The 14,375-nt window shown below is 44.3% G+C and overlaps 1 protein-coding gene and 1 long non-coding RNA gene across 2 annotated transcripts; both read left to right on the plus strand.

Annotated features, from left to right (window-relative positions):
• Positions 1–227: 227 nt before the first annotated feature.
• On the plus strand, positions 228–2,041 carry LOC119343573. Its single transcript, XR_005166154.1, has 4 exons — positions 228–253; positions 1,072–1,229; positions 1,341–1,385; positions 1,990–2,041. It is a non-coding gene; the product is annotated as an uncharacterized LOC119343573 (long non-coding RNA).
• A 2,520-nt stretch (positions 2,042–4,561) lies between these two features.
• LOC119343574 lies at positions 4,562–11,145 on the plus strand. The gene is given in 2 exon segments (XM_037614468.1): positions 4,562–4,591; positions 8,047–11,145. Coding segments are annotated over 2 exon segments (3,129 nt in total).
• Positions 11,146–14,375: the final 3,230 nt, after the last annotated feature.

A 14,375-nucleotide genomic window follows, 5' to 3' on the forward strand; every position in this document is an offset into this window, starting at 1 on the left:
ATTCCTTTTACTCGCAAAAAAAGGAATTGACCTTTAATTAGTGTTTAGAGAATTCACTAAAAGTTGTTATAGGATTTATAATCGACTTAAATGAGATTTTCCATTTTATGCTCTTCAATTCATATTTCATATATATGGAGCCTCTCGCCACGGGAGCCGCTGGAGCCGGAGCCGCCCGCCCCGCAACACCGCCACGGGGTTGAGATCGTATGGTGATGTACTGGTGACCCTGGAGACATACAAGATCGATGAGGTAACATGTCGTTCAAGTTTCACTACGACAATTTGATTGATCTAGGCTATGACTGTGTTCAAAGGTCGTGAATCTGGTAATGTCGTATGCATGCATGTGCGTTAACTATTTTTGTTGGGTATCTTCAGAGATGCTCAGAACATCCATACATATGTACGATGACTATGCCGCAGAGGACGATGAGCATGAGGAGAAGCTGAAGAAGGAAACGTTTGTGCTGTTCTTCTTAGCTACTTGCATGAGCTCTCACCTTTTTGATTCATAGAATGATGAACTGACCACGATGATCTCACGTTGCTTTGATTTGTAGATTGCCGACTTCCCCACATATTATGGTTCGTAGGTTGCTGAATCACCCTTGTTGTTGCTTGCGCCTTAATTCGGTAATCCATCTACTAGCCTTTTGTTGAACAACACAAGTGAAATGTATGCAAGTACACAATTTATTTTAGGTTCGAAAGGCACTTAAGAGTTAAGACACTAGCTATAAACCTACCAACAAGGGGAATGTCTCTGTGTCTGTGTGCAGTGTCCTTCTAATCGGTGGGGGTTATAAAGTGTGGCTGTGGGCACTTAATTAAGCATAATCCTGTTGTGGTAGAGGAGGAACCGGGTTTACCTCCAATGAAGAGAAGCATTGTTAGCTAATTTTGCCTCTTTATCAAGTGGGTTATTGTATTGGGAGCTGCCAGTGCTTATTGTGGTGTCATATACCAAAATTTCTTTTTAGTTCATCAGTTCAGTCCAATCTTGCAGAACAAAAACAAATAAAGTGCATAGAAATATTGCATTTGATAGAATTTATATGATGTTTCAAGGAACCGCGTGCTGCACTCTATGTTGTCATGTTGAATGGAAGCAACAACGGCACCGAGGAAACATGAGTTTATCGTTCAAAAGAGGTCTCTGAAATTTTAGAGGGTTGTGGTATATGAATCATTGCTGGATGAGGAAAGGAGTGGGGGAGGATCTGCAGGTGTGTATTGTAGAACTTTACCGATGTAGGCATTGATTTCATTTGCAAGATTCTGTATTGTTCTTTACCCATCTGCTCCTGGAATTGTGTACTAATTATGATTTTTTGAAGTTTCATGCAGCATTGTACGATGGATTTATATGGCTGCCTGACTAGGTAAAAGAGCTATATATTTTAGCATTTCTAATTCAGATAATCTATTTCTTATGGACCTATGAAACCTTAATGTTAATTCACAAAGCTCGGTCTTGCAAGAAAAACAAAGGCAGCATAGCTGTGAGAAGATAATATATATCTTGTTTACTTTGTTGTAATTTGTGTGCTAACTTGGTCAGAGTTTTCCTATTTTGTAGTTTATGAAAAAAAATGTCATGTTCTAGAAGATTTGCAAAATGTTCATCAAATTTTGGTTTATATTTCTGCCTAATATAAGAGCTCTATTTTCCCTGTTCATCCATCACTGCCCTTTTGATTGCAGTTCTTTCCTACAGATACAGCTGAAACTTACAATTTGAACCCTTGGCCGATGCAAGAGATTAAGGATTAAACTCATGGCGTCTAAAAAATTAGCTTGGGCTGTAAAAGGATCTAAAAAACGGACTCTGAATGTCCTGTCAAAAGTGACTGACTCTGATAAACATTGATAGTGGCATTTTGATCTAAAAAGTGGGCATCCGATTTCCTAATTAACTAACTCTGAACGCCCCATAAAAAATAACTCCAAACGTCCAACTTATATTATGTTTGTGCTTAATACTAGGATGCTGGTGCCTGCATACGAGCTGATGTTCGGGAAGCCATCCCTCCATAGACTCTTTGAGGGCTACTTCAATCATGCCGGGAGGGTGAACGCAAGGGGTCATTTTGAAGATGCTGCAAGATCCTCAAGTTAATTTGATCACAACTATAGGAGACGCCCTGTGGGTGTCGTTTCTTCACACATAAAATATATTTTTTGGGCACTGACAACCATGTGCTCACATTCTTACATATTTATTATCTTTACAGGAAAATGTGACACCAACAACTAATGATGAACACATTCGTTCACTTATTTACATTGGCATTTTTTGTCACCGGGACAATTTTATTGCCATGCATGATTTTGTTTATGATACTGTTCAGGCATTTCCGAGCTTCTGTAAAGATGAGTACTACAAACCCTTGCTTGTTCTCTCGGACTAGGCCTACCGCAAGCTTACCTCGACTGATTTCGGTGGCCCAAAGTGGCACTAGCTCAGAGACGACATCAACAAGCTCCTGGAGACTTGGTTGGTGGTGAGGCGCCTAGGTGATCTTGTGGATGGCTTTGAAATTCAATGGCATAGAAGGTGCAGAGGGAGAGGCGTGAGCATTGGCGCTGTGCCTCCAGCATCTCTCTCACACATGAGCATTTGTGGCTAACAGATGGCATGCGAGAGGAGAAGCGGGCGTTTGTCTGTTTTGGGAATTACAAGGATGGCACAATATCTAGGGTATTGTTGGATGTTAGTTTATTTCTATGAGTTTGATCAAAGTTTGACTTTTTTGAGCTGAAGTTTGACTTTCATAAACCTAATATAACATAGCAATACAAAGAAAGAAACTCAACGGTATTCGTCAAAGAGGCGAGCACCTGGAGCTTTCTTGGTTGGGACTGACCCTCCCCCGTGCTATAGTGACAGGAGAGGCGAAAAGGAGGTTCCCCTCGATCCCTCGCTCCGCCGACGGCTGGATCGACGGTTCCCTCCCTCTCTGGCCGCTACTTCAGCGACAGGGGAGTGGGGGGACCTCAGATCTGTGCTTGAAGCGTGTAGATAGTAGGGTAGTTGTCTCCGGCGGCGTTGGCTGTTTTTTATGTATGTCATGTTATACTACCATCAACAACATAAGTATACGTGGGTATGAGACATGCACACAAGGTATATTTGATTGGGAGTGGATGAATCTTTGAAAAGAGCATTAGCGGAGACGTGCGTTGCACGTGCAAGCTTACTAGTATGGATATAAGGGAGAAATATCTTCCGATTTTCAATATGACCCGGCATCACCAATCATTATAACCCGGTGTCTACAACAATCATGAACCGGCATTGGCAACAATCATGAAACGGCATTGGCAAACAATCATGAACCGGCGTTGGAAACAATCATGACCCGAAATTATCAGTTTTTATAACCCTGCGATTTTGGAAATCATAGATCGGCAAGTTCTACATTTTCAAACCGGCTGAATATCAGTTGAATATTTGAAGACCAATATTTTTGTGAGCTCAGAGCATTGAAGGCCGATTCAAATGGATTCTTTATTTAGAAAATATCTTCTACAAGCAAATTGATTATGAAGCTGGTCTATTGACTCTGATTTTTTAGAAGGAAGAAATGACAAGAATTTAAGGATTATCAAGTGCCGGTTTATAAGAATCTTTAACCCGGAGCACAAGCCGCCAAGTTTGTTCTTGTGTTTATGTTGCAGATCAGTTTAACATGGATAAATCCAAATTAAACCGGGGGCTAATGTCGGGGATATACTCCGTGGTGTAACCCGGCCGGAATTATAACCCGGCCAGACAGGACGACTCACTAAGTGACCCACCCGAGCCTGGAGTCTCATGGGTGACCCGGCGTGTGGGTCAGAGGAACGACAAAACCCGGTGGCCCAGAAGGCCTGTTCATGTTATGGTGGGCCGGTTTATGAGGAAAGCACAAGGAATATTCTCCTACAAAGGAAGCAAGACTAGGACTTCACTTGTAATAGAGTAATCCTAATCCAACTAGGACTAGTCATGTAAACCGCCCCTCCAACATATCTAAGGAGGGGCAGGGCTCCCCAAAGAGGGAGGAGGACAAGAAACAATATCTAGGGCTAGACACAAAGGGAGAGCCGGCTTACTGCGACGACTCTCTCATGATCATAATGAGACCTAGCCACAAACAACATGTAGGGTTATTACCGGATGATGTTTCCCGAGGCCCGAAGCTGTCTAAACCCTTGTCTTGTGTCGCGTCTCTCGATTCCGATCAACCCCTCTCAAGCTACTACATAGATGCACTGGCCTTACGACTAAGTCCTTTTCACGAGGACATCTGCCGTGACGATTCCACGACACATCCCCTCACATGATCGCCCACCGTCGGCCCGATCTAGGGGACAACACGCATCCAGTGATCGACGTTCCCGCCCGTCTGTCCGGTACGTGAGGCATATGCCACGTCAGTGTTGTGCACTGGTTACTCAAACACCAGACCACCCTTTTTTACGTATTGCTAGGCCACACGGATGTTGGGGCGGCTGCTGGAACCCCCCTCGTGCGGCTTCCTGGACGAGAGGTCATCCGGTGCCCCGACGATCGATGGCGTTGACCGGCACTGAGGGGGTAGTGGTAAGTGATATTTTAGTTATTAAATCACATGAAATATTATACACAAAAGGAGAGAGCCAAAAAACAAACATTAAAAAAAGAAAGTTGACATAGTATTTAACGAGAGCCAAGTATCGACCCTCGGTAATACTTAGCTTTACCGAGCGTTGCTCTCGGTATAGTTTGCTTTGCCGAGTGCTACTCTCGGTAAAGGTCGTAAACTAGGTAAAGGATACTTCTCCTTCCATAGCCGGTAAATGTTTGTTATTCTGTTTGTTGTTATTTTCATCATTTTTACATGCCTGACTAATCACCTTCTATTATTGTTACATTCGACCGAGAGGGGGTGTTCCGGCCGAGCGGCCACGAGGTGGCCTCGGACGGTCTACGGCGCTGACCGACACTGAGAGGGGGTAGGTGTCTACCACGTCAAGGATGTGCATAGAGTATTCATACACCACACCACCCTTTCGTACAAATGCCTGGGCCACACGCATGTAGGTCCAGTTGCCGGACCCCCCTCGGGCGGCTTCCCGACTGTGTGCCCTTCCGGTGACCCCGGCGGTTTATCGCATTGACTGGCATCGAGTGAATACCCACTTATCCATGTGACGACTCTCGGTAATAGCTGCATCTACCGATAACCCTCTCGGCACAGGTCCTAACCCTTGCTCTAGGGGTCGTCTCTACGTTTGTAGCCGTGCTCGGTAATAATATTTCTCCATGTTGCAAGTATCTCTTTCTATCTGGCCTAATTGATTTACTTGCCTTGGTCACTGTGGCATAAATAATATACCTTACATAAAGGAATGGAGAGAATAGTGCTTAATTAACTAGAAGTTGAGATTCGGAAAAAATCTAACCCAAAACATAAGTCATCAAAAGTCATGGTATTTTGACACTTTATTCATTAAAAGATATTAAATATTAGACACAAAAATAGAGGCCAAAAACCACACCTAAATAAAAAGGAAAATAGAAGTCATGAAAAGTCTTTACCGAGCGTCGATATTCGGCTCTTGGTAAAGTCTAAAGAAACTGACGGCACCGTCAGGTGCGAACGAGCATGCCACGTTGCTAGTCTTTGCCGTGTGTAGCTCTCGGCGTATGTAGTGTTTGCCGGGTGTAGCCGCTTCGTCGGGAGCCTCTCACGGCAACATGGGCTAGTTGGTCTGAACCCATTGTTGCCGAGTGCAGCTCTCGGCATACGTAAGGTTGCCGAGTGCCCGAGATTTGGCTCTCGGCAAATACTTGCACCCGGCATACAAGCAAATTCCAATAGTGGCCTATCCTATTATGACACCGCCATCCAAACCGGTTGAATATAGCCCATGCTACCATCTCGTACTAGTTGCACCCAGTAACCAAAGGCTTCTGGGGTCCGTAGGAGTGAATAAGGACCACGTATGGATCCATGTCGTAGCTCAGAAGATGACCTGCAAGAAAGTTAAAATATATTGTCTGTTAAAGATCATATCATTCCTGCAGTTCCATATAGCTAGCCCAAACAAGCGCAAATATTCCAATCCAAGTACGAGACGCAGTAATATGATCTACTCCAGCTAGTCACGTCTCAAATAACGCTTCAATGCTAACTGGAGGAATAATGTTAAAGGCTATATGAATAGTTCGTCAAAGTAATTTCGCGAGAGGTCAATCTATGAATAGGTATTGTACTCTTTCGTTATGATCACAAAAACAACATCGTGCACTTCCTACCCAACATTGCTTTAGTAAATTAGCTTTGGTGAGGATCACTTGCTTGTGGACAAACCACATGAAACTTTCGATACGCAAGGGAGCCTTAATTTTCCAAATATGTATTGATCTTGGGATTGAGCCAGAATTAATTAGATCCATATACATATATTTGACCATAATCACTCCACTTCTGGTTAATTTCTAGTGAAAGGAATCAGGTTGGTCGGATAGTTGAATCTCCATCAACCTCCGTACCAAGTGTAACCAGGAGTTCCAACGCTCCCCAATTAAAGATCTCCTAAAATGTATATTTAAGGGTACCTCCCTAGAACATGGTTATATGATAAAAGTATGTGGTCCAAAATGCAATTTTTGGCTATATGATAATGGCGTACAAGTATATGCACATAGAAATTAGTTAATTAGAGTTATGTTTCAGAGGTAGTCTGGGTTGCCAAAGCGTCATTCTCTGTTACTCAAGACGGACGAGATATAGCGTGATGCATAACTTGGTCTACTGACGGGATGACAGGCAACAAAGTAGCAGTCCATTTTTATCTTTAGCTTTACTATTTCCCTGTGTATATTTAAACACAGCAAGCAAAGAATATAATGATGGATGCGGTGTGTGGGAAGCAAGGAATTCACAGCTTTTATTTAGAGAGACAAAGCACAAAGAAAAAGCGCTCAAAGCAGACGCAAGGAATGCCACCACATATGTGTATGCATGCCCCGTTTCCTTGGATCCGGCTTGCCTGCTTCCTTCCCATGCTCCCATCCGTGCTGCCACTTCATCCTACGGCTGTCTTTTTTCCTTTTCTTTTTCTATCTAATCATCCCCCCTGATTTTAAGGGGGTGGGACCGGGCCTTATTTTGTTCCAATCAAAACAAGCCACGTATGCGGGAGTACGGATGGGCACACGCCGGGGGGCAGGCAAGTCTCGTCCCGTTTCCTATACTTGCTAGCTAGCGAAGCTACATCCATATTCCTTCTACGCAAGGCACATGTCTCCATGCAACTTCCAGTTTCCTTGTCCACCTCATCGATTTATCTAGGCTTCTGCCAGCGCCGGAATTAATCAAGGTACCGACCCAAATCATTTTGTACACATATCTACAGATTACTTAATTCCTTCGCCAAATCTGTACGAGTCACCAATTCTTTAACGAGAAATGATGTTAACTTGTTCAAATGTGTAGGAAAGGAAGGAATTTGCTGCCGCACATCGTTTGACATGAAGCTGCTGGCCTTGTTGCTAAGTGCGAACTAGATCCTAGCCAAAATAGTAGATTGGTTTGATTCATCATGCCTCCAGAGGTAATGTAACACTCACCTTTATCTTCAGTGATTAATGCTGCAGAGTTGTGTCCTACTTTCTTAATTTCTTTAGTTAGTGAGCTGTGAGCTCCAATCGGATCTTCAGTAGTGGTATGCCCAACAATTAAAGGCCATCATGGCGAGAACTTTTTCTCCTATTTATTTACACTTGCTTCTGCTAGCATTTGAAGTTTGAAAAATCTATAGCATATTCGGTGTGGTCTTTGGCACTTAATTTTTTACAACTTGATCAGTGATTATGCAGTTATCACTCACTTGCATGATTTTATATGCACCACTTGATCCTTGCTTTTATTTGTGTTCATAAGTTATGTCTTAATTGATTTATGGGTTTTTTTAGTTATGATGCGCATTGTAGTTTGAAATGAAAGACTTGCAGAAATAAAGCTAAAAATGGCGAGCCTCATTTGGTGTTATTCTTGTTGAACACTGCAGAAGATTAAGATCCAGGCAAAACACATCGATGCCGCAGCAGGAGAGATAGTTGATGTTTTGGAGGATACACGCAAAGGAAACGTTATCTACTTCAAGGGCTGGAGAGGATTGGGAGCATCCACAGTTCTCAATCTGGTAGCCCAACGCCTGAAATCATCAACAAGATCGAGCAAGTTTGATAAGGTTATCCATGTGGACTGCTCCGTGTGGAAAAACATGAGGTCTCTGCAAAGGGCAGTAGCGGAGGAGCTAGAGCTACCGCAGTCCGTGATGGCCATCTTCGATCAGTATGACGAGGACGACGACTTCAATGGGAAAGATGAAGGCTCCAGAGAGGTGATTGCAGATATCAGGATGGAAATATTCAGAAAACTCTATAACAGTAGATTTCTGGTGGTTTTCCACAACGGAAGCAGCAGATACATCGATTTGTATGAGTGTGGTGTCCCAGTAATATCACTTTTGGGTAACAAGGTCTTGTGGACCTGGCACGGGAGGTTTCGGATGATTCTCAGATTAGAAGATGGGGAAAAGGTAAAGATGAAGAGTCAGACAAATGTTCGCTTATCTGCTTCTCCTGAATCTAAAGTTGAAGTAAGAGATATACTGCATGAAGTGGCTTTGGATATTGGCAAGTGCACTGGGATTGTTCAGGCCGACGATATGAGCCACAAGATAGTCATGGAGTGCCTCATATACAGGGACCTGCTTTCTACGGACTTGAAGACACATGCACCAAACTATTGGATCTGCGATGGTATTATACAGGGCCAAGACAATTCATCAGCATGGGACATTGGCAATTCTCTTCAGAAAAACATGAGCTTGGATTGTAAAGCCGACTATAATAAGGCCGTAGCTCCGGTGCTACAGGTGTCAGATGATTTACTTGTTAACCGCTGGAATTTCACCACCCACAAACAACTCCATATAAAGGATAACAGTCATGTGCTGCCTACTCAGGTGACATCAGTCTTCCTTTCTGCAGATGAACCACCAAGAAATACAACATCAATATTGCCAGTTGGCATGTTCCAACATTCACAAAGTAGCAAGCTGCGTGTGTTACATCTGTCTCATTGCACCTTCAGTTTTGCATCTCCTCCCTTCGTCCATTGTGCCCAACTAAGATTGCTCCATCTGGACCATTGCACAAATATCATAGATGATGACGAGCATCCAAGTCAGAATGAAGACATGTCATGTTTCCAGAAGCTATGGGTGATGGATCTGAGGTATACAGAATGGTACTGGCTACTGTCGGAAAAGATGAAGAGGTTGATGGTTGACCTCAGGGAGCTGAATGTGGAAGGAGTCAAGCATGGGAGCATACGTGATTTGTGTGGAGGTAGACCAAGCCTTGTAGTACTTCGAGTAACAGTAGCTGATCCGGTCCCTATGGAGAACGAAGACACAAATAATCAAGCACATTTCCCCAATATGTACAGTACAAACAGCCTTACGACATCTAGCATCATCAACGATGTCCTGCCTCCATTGCTTGAGTCATTTAGCTTCATCAACAAAGATGCAACTACAGCCAAGATATCTAGCATCTCCTTCCGGGGTTGTTCTCAGTTAAATAGTATAATTCTCAGAGGAAATTTGGGGAGATTGGAGGAGCTGGACCTCTCAGGCACAGCATTGAAAACAATTGACCTCAGAGAAGTGGAAGCTCCATACCTGAACCGCCTCATGCTGCTGGGCTGCAAGAAGCTCCGTGCAATATTATGGCCAGCGAATGATAGAATGCTATGGTATTTGGAGAAGTTGCACGTCAGCACCGTCCAATCTGCATCACCTAGCCAGAATAATTGATAAGAAAAGACCAAGGAGGCTAGTGCTGCTGCAGGATTATCATCTATCCTTGCTTTTGGGGATTCACCACAAGGCATCAGTCGAACTGGATCTTTTGAGTTTATGTGGTACGTATCTGTAGTGGATCCACGGCTCATGTGGTCGCTTCTGCCCGTTTGGAAATCTAACGATGGGAAACTTTTCTTTTACTCATTAAGAGATCGTTCATTGATGAAAAGCCTTGTATACATGGAGATTGATTCCTCGTGTCCTGCAAGTGGAGCTGCTGTTGGTGGTCATGAAGTAGCTCAAGGCATCGGGAGCCAGCAGCAGAATTCTCAATACTTATATGCAAGAGATGTCTTTCAGGAGCACCCGCAAGCTATCAGTGCAATCGAAGGTGTGATCAGTTGGATGTGGGCTTGTCCACCTATTCCTACTCCAGGTCCTCGAGCCTGGTACTTCCACATGCAAGATGAAGAGGGTATGGAGAGAGGATCGTTACAGCGACAACACAACACTGAAAGGTTTAGTACTAGTGTTGCTTTAGCCCCTGTTTTGATGTGGGATGATGCACGGTTGTTGTATGTGCATGATAGCTCGTCCATCACTTGCGTTCCGTGCCCACAAGGTGCAATGTGGAGGTGGCTTAATTGGTGCAGAGTAGAGAGGTGCCCCAAGCTATGCTCGGTCTTTGCCACTCCCCAACTAAGTAGTGACCAGCACTCCTTTTTATCTCTGTCTACATTCTGGGCATCCCAGCTCCCTATGACATGCTACATCTGGAACTGGAGTACAACATACCAACCAGCTGGAGGATCCTTCAAAGACCTAGTATTATTGCACCTGGACTATTGCCCCAGGCTCATACATGTGCTTCCCTTGTTTGACTATATGGACACCCTGCCTAGACTGGAAACGCTCGAGATCGTGTGCTGCGGTGATCTGAAGGAAGTCTTCCCTTTGGACCCTAAGCGCCAAGAGAAGCAGGAAATTATAAGATTTCCCAACCTAAGAAGGATCCACCTGTACCAGCTCTCCCACCTACAGAGCATCTGTGGGAGCAGGATGTCCGCGCCGAACCTTGAGACCGTCAGAATCCGGGGCTGTTGGGGCCTTCGACGCCTGCCGGCAGTCAGCGGCAGCACCACCAACCGGCCCAAGGTGGACTGCGAGAAGGACTGGTGGGACAACCTGGAGTGGGAAGGGCTGGGGGCAAAGCACGACCCTTCGCTCTATGAGCCGAGCCACTCGCGATACTACAAGAAGGCCCACCTGCTAAGGGTCACCGTTCTCAGGTGAGATATATTGATCAATAACTTGGTGTGTTAGCGAACTTAAACTTGCTGTTTCTATCTGTAGTTCTGTACTACTTTTTTTGTCCTGATACTATACGTGCATAGTATCATCCCATTGATGGTTTGTTCTGCTGCACCACTGTAGGTAATCAAATCCATCCATGGTCGATGATCGCTACAGGAACGTCGGCCCTATGGTGCTACGGTGCTTAATTAGCCGAAGCTTTCTCTGGAGTGTGCGTCCGTGTGTGTTGTTGCCTTACTTGATGCTGCTTGATTGGCCCGTGTGGTTGTGTGAAATCTGCATCTGCATTGCTATTGGTTTGGTGGTGCGTCTTCCAGTTCAGTCTGATTTGATTTGGTTTATCTTGATCTTGTTTGTTTTGCTCATATTTTCTTGGTGAAAGCCATATAGGCTTCAAAGTAAGCATGCATCATCTGGTTGGATAGATGACGCATGCATGGTACAAGCTTTGAGAGAAATAAATAAGAGAGGGCATTCAGCCTATGCTGCATGAACACCCTGCCTGCTCATGCTGCTGCTATCCTGTTGCTCTCCATTTCTGTGTTGTGGAGTGTGATTTGTCAGCTACGGACTGATTATTGTAATGCTAAGCAATTCCTTCGACTTCTATACAAATGGTGATTTGTGTGTGTGTCATACATAAACTGCAGCTTTATGTTTTGTTCTGCGCTGATGGAATATAAGCTTGTAAAATTAACTTGGGTCAGATTTTTCTTGACTAGTTGTTTCTGGAAACCGTTCGTTTCTACTAACTAGATTTATGCTTGGATTAGAGTAGATAATAAGCCACATGCGGTTAACTGATTAATTCTAGGTCCTATTGGCTGTAGCAGATGTGGCTTAGGCAACTCTGAATTTAGCAAGACTGAAGATGTTAACAACCAGAACCAGTACATACATGGCAGGCAAATAGTAGAAGTAGAATCCTTTTGTTATCAATTTGTCACTGGAATAGCAGGAGAACTTTGCTCAACTAGCTAGCCTGCAGCACCTACAGAAGCAACCAACGGTGATTGTTTTAGTGACATTTCGACGAATTCTGTGAGTTCAGATGATATCCGCAACAGATTCCGTGAGGCCATGTTCGGTTGACAGGGTTGTGGAGGGGTTTTGACAGGGATTGAGGTGGATTAAATCCTCTACAAGTCAAATCCCCCCCCAAATCCCCTCCAATCCTCTTAGGGCAGGGTGTAACCGAACAAAGCCTGAATTAATTCCGGGACTTGGCTGTAGCAGATTTGACTTAAGCAACTCCAAGTTTAGCGAGACTAAAGATGCTAACAACCAATACATACATGGCAGACAAGTAGAAAGAGAATCCTTTGGTTATCAATGTGTCAATGAAATGGCAGAAAAAGTTGCTCAAGTAGCTAGCCTGCAGCACCTCCAGGAGCAACCACCAGCAAGTGTTTTGGCGACATTTCAACGAATTCAGTGAGGTCAAATGATTTCTGCAACAGGTTGAGAAAAATGGCGGCGATAAGGGCATTGAGCAAGAGAGAAATAAATGAGAGGGCATTGAGCTTGTGCCGCATGATCACCCTGCCTGCTCATGCAGTGCTGTGTGTGTGTGATTGATTGAATACTGTAATATTCAGAGGCAAGGCTATTTGCTTTTCAGTCTGTAGAAAATTTCCAAACAAAATTATTCAGAGGTACGGCTATACGGTATTTGGTCGTAACTGTTTAGTTTCTCATCACTCACCGTTTGATCCACCAAACAGACCAACCTTCACCCCATGGGCGACATCGCTTGTTTTGAGAGAGCTCACCCAGTGGTGTCTCGACTCCCGCTAGTAGATAGATAGGGTTTTCATCCTCGCATGGGCGTTATTTGGACGGATGGCCGCGCTCCTTCTTCGAGTCACTCTTCTTCCGTTGGGACGGATTAGAAGGAGCTCCGACGTAGATTCCTGCCAGCTCCTTGGAGCGGTGAGGTTAAGATTTCTCGCCGTGCGCGCGCAATGACGATATTTGGTGTCAGGTTCTTCAGAACGATTTAAGGATTCATCGGGGAGCTGCGGCTCCAGGGTGCTGGTCCTTAGCGTCATCGACAAGATCAGGCTGGCCCCATTTGCATTAATTACTCCGACAAAGGAATATTATTTTGTCGGAAACTAACCGCAGCTTGAGAAAGTGCAAACGAGTCAATTCGATCTTTGTAATAGATCTGATCTTTTTTGCAAAAAAAATAAATAAAAAATCATTCCATCAATATATTTTTGAATTTGTTTTCTATTTTTTGGATTTTAAAGGGTGCACAATTGGCTAGTAAAATAAAAACGAAAAAACTAGGTACCGCTTTGGTAATTTTGCAATTCCCCAATCTTGTGTCGCACACATGCCCGACCGTGAATTCAGCGTGCCGTCTCCGGCGACCACCTCAACCCTGGCGGGATCGGCGGGTCGCCGACTCAGAGCGGGGCGACGCAAAACTCAAGCCTACCACCCAGTCGTCTATCCTTGTCCTACTCCGCGAGCTCCAAAATGTTTCGTAGCTGGGGCAGGGGCAGACTGCAAAGTTGATTCCTCTGCTTCTCTCTTTTGCTAAGAATTAAAGAAGATGTATTCACTCCAAAGGAGCGGCTTATGCTTCTCAGAGCAAGGGACTGTAAATGGAAGTTCAGCTGCTTCCAAGCTCTTACTCGCTCAAGTTCTTGTGACCTCCTTCCATTCCATTTGCAAGCTACTAGTAGCTGTCCAAACTCAGTTGTAAGAGGAAATGTTAACTGACTGACCAACATTCAGTATGGCGCTTGGAAGAACTTCAGGCCAGCAAACATTTGGCTCTGACTTGCGTGAGGTTGCATTGACGTGGCAAAAGAATGAGGCGGCCTCCACACAGCAGCTGACATGTGGGTCCACGTCACTGCACCAGCTCGAACTGCTTTAATTATATATTTTTTACCTCATTTGCTTTACAAGCACTATATGAAAATAAAAACTATTAGAACTATGGCTTAGAGGCAGTGTTGGTGCCCAAGACACACTGTGTGTTCCTCAAGGTAATATTAATGGCGTACAAAAGTTGCTCGACTAACAGGATGGCAGACAACAACGAGATTTATCTTTACCTTTACACCCCTGTGTATCTTTAAACCCACCAAGCAAAGAATCTGGTGATGCATGGATGTGATGTGTATCATTGTATGAAGCAAAGAATTTGCAGCTTTTACTTAGAGAGAGAGAGAGAGAGAGAGAGAGAGAGA

This window comes from Triticum dicoccoides, unplaced genomic scaffold (assembly GCF_002162155.2).
Source record: "Triticum dicoccoides isolate Atlit2015 ecotype Zavitan unplaced genomic scaffold, WEW_v2.0 scaffold13330, whole genome shotgun sequence".
Taxonomy (NCBI): Eukaryota; Viridiplantae; Streptophyta; class Magnoliopsida; order Poales; family Poaceae; genus Triticum; species Triticum dicoccoides.